Source organism: Squalius cephalus (genome assembly GCF_949319135.1).
Source record: "Squalius cephalus genome assembly, chromosome: 12".
NCBI classification, from domain to species: Eukaryota; Metazoa; Chordata; class Actinopteri; order Cypriniformes; family Leuciscidae; genus Squalius; species Squalius cephalus.
The window spans coordinates 4,373,327-4,379,326 of record NC_137133.1 but is presented as its reverse complement, the minus strand read 5'-3'; the positions used below and the strand labels follow the sequence as shown (position 1 = coordinate 4,379,326).

General features: G+C 35.8%; 1 protein-coding gene across 4 annotated transcripts in view; it reads left to right on the top strand.

Moving 5' to 3' along the window:
• scml4 (Scm polycomb group protein like 4) overlaps positions 1 to 6,000 on the top strand; it is a 42,336-nt gene that overhangs the window by 13,498 nt on the left and 22,838 nt on the right. For 2 of the 4 annotated variants that reach the window (XM_079889456.1, XM_079889454.1), the window contains exons 2-3: positions 4,948 to 5,017; positions 5,369 to 5,595. In XM_079889456.1, the coding sequence (XP_079745582.1) occupies positions 4,996 to 5,017; positions 5,369 to 5,595 (249 nt within the window). In that variant the 5' untranslated portion in view covers positions 4,948 to 4,995. Of the gene's footprint in view, positions 1 to 2,498; positions 2,607 to 4,947; positions 5,018 to 5,368; positions 5,596 to 6,000 lie in introns of those variants that run through there. The other 2 variants (XM_079889455.1, XM_079889453.1) reach the window with 2 other exon arrangements.

Sequence of the window (6,000 nt, the reverse complement as noted above, 5' to 3'; positions counted from 1 at the left end):
GTGTGGTACATGAGCCAGACCCCCCCCCCTCCCCACCTCTGACTTAGGGAGTGCTACACATTCCCAGCGTTCTTCCGAGGGGGGTCGGAAGGGAAGGAGGAGGCTTCGTCCGGCTCTGTACAGTGCTAGGACTCAGAGTGTTGAGATTATCCTGTAGTTCCAGTCATAACTCCTTCAGTTATCAGGCCAGGAATGGGGGGCTTTATCCAACTGCGCCTCGTGAAATCATCTGCTTAGGGTCTGTCTGGTCAGATGCATGGTTAATGAAGCTACCTTTTCAATGACCTATTGACAAGTGACTAGCACCATCACTGATGAGTGAATGTTAAACTGATGATAATAACCGGTCTCATAAGGGCTGAGAGCTCAGAAGCGTTGTGTTATGTGCTGTTGGTTCAGTGTTTGTGTTGTGGATAAGGTGAATTTAGTCTTTCCTCTGGTTTGCCTTGTAGCCTATATGGGTTTTCTGAAGTGTTGTTTTTAATTTGCTCTTTTTCTTGGAGTGTATTGTGCTGTTTGTGTTTTTTACACACTTATATGTACACTCTCAGAAAAAAAGGTACAAAAGCTGTCACTGTGGCGGTACCTTTTCAAAAGGTACACTTTTGTACCTAAAGAGTGCATATTAGTCCCTCAAATGTACATATTGGTACCAAAAGTGTACATATTAGTCCCTCAAATGTACATATTGGTACCAAAAGTGTACATATTAGTACCTAAAGTGTACATATTGGTACCAAAAGTGTACATATTAGTACCAAAAGTGTACATATTAGTACCAAAAGTGTACATATTAGTACCAAAAGTGTACATATTGGTACCAAAAGTGTACATATTAGTACCTAAATGGTACATATTAGTACCCTTTTGAAGGGTACTGTCCCAGCGACAGCTTTTGTACCTTTTTTTTCTGAGATTCATTTTCATAGTAGTCTAATTAAAAAATGCCACTTGGTCTTGATTCATAATAAAGTACCTGAATTTTTAGTAAAAGAGGTTATCTAAAGTCCTCCAAGCTTCCTTTAAGAGGTTATAAGGGTGTTTAAAACTATGCAGCTTGAAATCCTTTGTATAAGATTATTAATTAACCTGAAAGGGACTTGAACATTCTGAGCTGGAGATTAATATACAGTACTGGTCAGAAGTTTGGAAACATTACTATTTTTTAATGTTTTTAAAAGAAGTCTCGTATGCTCAAGCCTGCATTTATTTCATCGAAAATACAGATTTAAAAAAATAAAATAAAAAAAATAATATTATTACAGTTTAAAATAATGGTTTTCTATTTACTTTAAGATATAATTTATTTCTGTGATGAAAAGCTGCATTTTCATCAACCATTACTCCAGTCTTCAATGTCACATGATCCTTCAGAAATCATTCTAATATGCTGATTTGATACTCAGTTATTATCATTATTATTTGTAACAAATTGTAATGTTTCCAAACTTTTGACCGGTACTGTATATTTGTTTATTTATTGTTTGTTTAAAATGCAAACAATTATTTTGCATCATGAGTTCATAACTGTCAATGTCAGTAAATAATATAATGCCACCCTATTTAAGCTATTAAAAATTGTCTGCAAAATGTAATAATAATAATAACAGAACAGTTTTAAATAAAAGATTAATTAGCCTACAAAATATAATTTCACCCATATATTGTTTTTTTGTTTTGTTTTTTTTACATATTGCTTTGTTAAATATGATAAAATGTTCTCAATTAATAGCTAATTCATGCTTTTTAATTCTTTTTTAACAGTATTTTAGATTAGTTGCATTTTAAAATATAATATACTAGCCTGCATATAAGGTAATCTACAGTTAACCAATTAAATGTAGGCTAGTACTAACATTTTTACATTTTCAATCTATTAAAACTACAAGTTCTTTGCACTGTTATTATGTCCACAGAATTGTTTATATTATTTAAGCATAGAGAAAAAAATCTTGAAATCAGTTTTCTGTCCAAATTATGTGAGAACGCATACATATATATATATTTGAAGGGTTTTAAATGTTATATTAATCTCACTATACTTCCAATTTGTTCTAGTTTAGCCTGTAGATTTTTAGAGTTTAGAGTTTTACTCGTTTAAAATTGCCCCAAATATTTAACTACTATAAAGTTTTTTTCGTGTTTTTTGTTGTTGTTTGTTGTTCTCTTTAAAATCATCTAGTTATTTATTAATTATGTATTATATTAATTAGTACGTGTGTAATGAATTTTTTTTTTTTTTCTTTTTTTTTTTTTTTTGTAAGCTGTAAACTGGTTACATCATTAATAATATTTTTTTTTGTTTAATCAGCTAACAAAATTCGGTCCATTAGCTCTTGGCAGTGGGGATTGCGTTTTGGGAGTCTTGGCTGTGGTGTAAATTATTCCGCAGGCTCCGCATCAGCATATGACTATGGCAAAGGGAGGATGTTAGGCGCCCAGTTGCCATGACGACAGAAATGGGACGAGGTAGCGACTGCGGAGCGCGCGGTGGTATCGAGAGCGCGCGGGGGTTTCAGAAGCGGCCGGTCTTGTCTGTGGAAGCGCGCTTGATACGCTATTCTTGACATTGCTGATAACGAATCCGCTCCAGAGCTGAGTGGTCGGTGAGTGTTCATACATTCAAAAAATGCGTTTGCGTTCCGCTGATTTCGCGGTGAGATTAGGAAATAAGGAAGGAAGACCTCGCGCAATGCAACACGGCTCGTAAACATGAACACGCGCATGAGGAACGGTGCTCTATTTTTGACGCTCTATTTTTAATGGCGCGCGCTCTCTCTGCTTTCTGAACGGGTTTGCTGTGCACCGCTTCATAAATTCATCGGAATTAGAAGGGATTTATGCATCTGTAGGAAACCACAGTGCTCGAGAAATAGATTAATGTAATTACGCATGGCCTGGCTGATGCATGGGGGAGAGAGAGAGAGAGAGAGAGCAGGTGAGCGGAAATAATCTGATGTTTAGAAAGTGGCTAGGAAAATAACTTTGAATCAGGGTCATCCCTATTTATCTTGTAGACAAATAATAGTTATTAAAATGACACATTTCTTTATATTTCGGCATAATATGTCACATGACATGTTACCTGATGCTTTGGGCAGATAACATATTCTTATAAAGTATTCACTATTCCTCATTTAGTCTTATGAATATTTATCTGGAAAAGCAGATGCAGATTCATGCCTTTCTTATTATCTCTGCTTTAACAGCCGAGCTTCAAACTGTCTATTGTCTGTGCACACTACAGCGAATTGCAAAGCATATTTATATTGCACCCCTTTAAAAAAACCTGAATTTGAAAGTAGTGTGTTCTGTGTATTCGATTACAGAAGATTATAATGTAGCATGATGGATATAAAATAGTCAAATTAACAATAATTGATTAACCTGATTTTTTTTTTATTATTATCATTATTTTAATTGTAGTTATGAGATAAAATGTGTCTTACTAGTTTCTTTTTCCAGGAAATCATAATTAAATCATAATAATTAATTTCACCTCAAAAGGTCCAGGGTCTACAGAGTTCCAGGGAATACTTGGGTAAAGAGGTTGGATGAGAGCAGGGGAAGCCGTCTGTCAGGGCTGATCTTGAGGCCAGGCGCCACAGCTGGAGGGGGAGGGGATGAGAGCGAATGAGGGCTGGGGGAGGGGGACCGACTGAGAGAGAGAGAGAGAGAGAGTTGGAAGAGCAGAGGATAGTGAAGATGCTTTTATGTGGCACAGTGTCTGTTTCTTCCACCCTCTGCACAGTGTAAGCCACCTCACAGCTTTTGTTCTTCATATATTTCCAGCCCAGTTTGCTGAGAATTTCATATCTGTATGGTTTGAGCATGTTTTTCTATGGAAGCTTGTTTCCGCCACTGAATAATAAATAAATAATAATAATTGCGACTTTTTATCTCAAAATTCTGACTTTTTTTCTCACAATTGCGATATATCAAGTCAGAATTGTGACTTTTTTTCTCAGAATTGCGAGATATGAAATAAAGTCGCAATTCCGAGAAATAAAGTCGCAATTGCGATATATAAAGTCGCAATTCTGAGGAATAAAGTCGCAATTGGGAGATATAAAGTCAGAATTGCATGATATAAAGTCGCAATTGCGTGTTATAAAGTCAGAATTATGAGATATAAACTATTCTGAGGTAAAAAAAAAAAAAAAAAAAAAGTCAGTCTTTTTTGTCCTTAGAATTGTACTTTATATCTCACAATTCTGAGAAAAGATGTCAGAGATATAAACTCGCAATTATGTGTTATAAAGTCAGAATTGCGTGATATAAAGTCGCAATTGCGAGAAAAAAAGTCAGAATTCTGACTTTAGAACACGCAATCCTGACTTTATAACACGCAATTGCGACTTTATTTCACGCAATTCTGACTTTATTTCACGCAATTCTGACTTTATAAGACGCAATTGCGACTTTATTTCACGCAATTCTAACTTTATATCGAGAAATAAAAAATTCTGAGAAATTCTGAGAAATAAAGTCAGAATTGCGAGATGTAAACTCGCAATTGTGAGATAAAAAGACGCAATTATCTTTTTAAATGTTTGAAAAACATTGAAAAAACAATGAAAAACTATGGAAGTCAATGGGGTCCATCAACTGTATGGTTACCAATACCGACATTCTTCAAAATATCTTCTTTAGTGTTCAGCAGAAGAAAGAAATACATACAGGTTTGAAACAACTTGAGGGCGAGTAAATGATGACAGAATTTTCATTTTGAAGTGAACTAATCCTTTAAGGTTAGGTTTAGGTGTAGGCTCAGGGTTAGTACCTATTTATTAACCAGGTATTATAATAAGTATATAGCATGTACATGCGGAACAGGACTGCCATTTTCTTTTCTTTTACTATTTTTGATTTATTGATGTCTATTCTTTTCAAAAATTTTCATCAGCTAAAATTGCTATATTATATTATTTATTTTTTTTCTTTCAGATTACTAAAATTATCCAGTAATCACGAATGACTGACGAATGAAAAGTCATGGAAATTCATTGGTCAAAAGGTCTGGGAGCCCAAAATTTCTTTACTGACTACACATATGTGTGTGTGTGCTTGTTTGTAGTTGGTGAGTGAGTTGGAGAGTTACAAGATGAATTGATGGTTGGGAATTACAAAAGTTGTGGTTTGTGTCTTTGTTGCTGTTTATAACTTTGAATTATCCAATGAAACCCAAACCAGAAAGTTCACATAGTATACAATTTAAAGTATTTTTAAAAGGAAAATCTCCATCACATTATGCAGTCGAAACAGTACACACATCAATATTTTTACATTCAATCAAGAAAAAATATAAAAAATGATTAAATATCACTGTAAATGCAGTTCTGACATTGACATTGTGGTGTTCTCTCAGGTCTGATGAGTATTCCTGCTGCTGCATCAGTTCAGTCAGGAGGTGGAGAGATGCAGTCACCTGGGGCCATTAGCCCTTCATTCCTCCCGCCCCCAAGTGGAAAAGTTCCAGGTCGCAAGAGGGGTCGCCCACCCCTGAAGAGGCACCCGGAATATCAGAGTCGCTACCCAGAATCCCTCCCACCCATCAAAGTGCCTAAGAAAAGAGGAAGGAAGCCTGGCTTTAAGGTCAGTAAACATCAGAGTGTTTGTGTGTCAATTTAAATATGAGTATGTATTTGTAGACCACAAAGATAAGGTTCAAAAGTGTCTGCCAACTGCATAAATGTCATCAAGTGGTGCATTTAAATACATACTGGTTACGCTTATTGTATAATTATTTAGCTAGAGGAGCAGAGTAATGTCTTGTGTGTGTTTGTATATAGGTAGGCCCGTCTGATGTTGACTGTGAGAGAAGGAGGGGACAAGGTGGTTGTTCTTTGACTGATGTATCTGCAGTCTGCTGCTGCGGAGTTATTTTTAGCCGTGTGCCTGTGCACAGGCCTCATAATGTCTCTGCTGCTGATTTAAAGAGCTACACACTACCACAATGTGTGTGCATGTTAGGAGATTTGCAGTAAACATCCTTGCAAG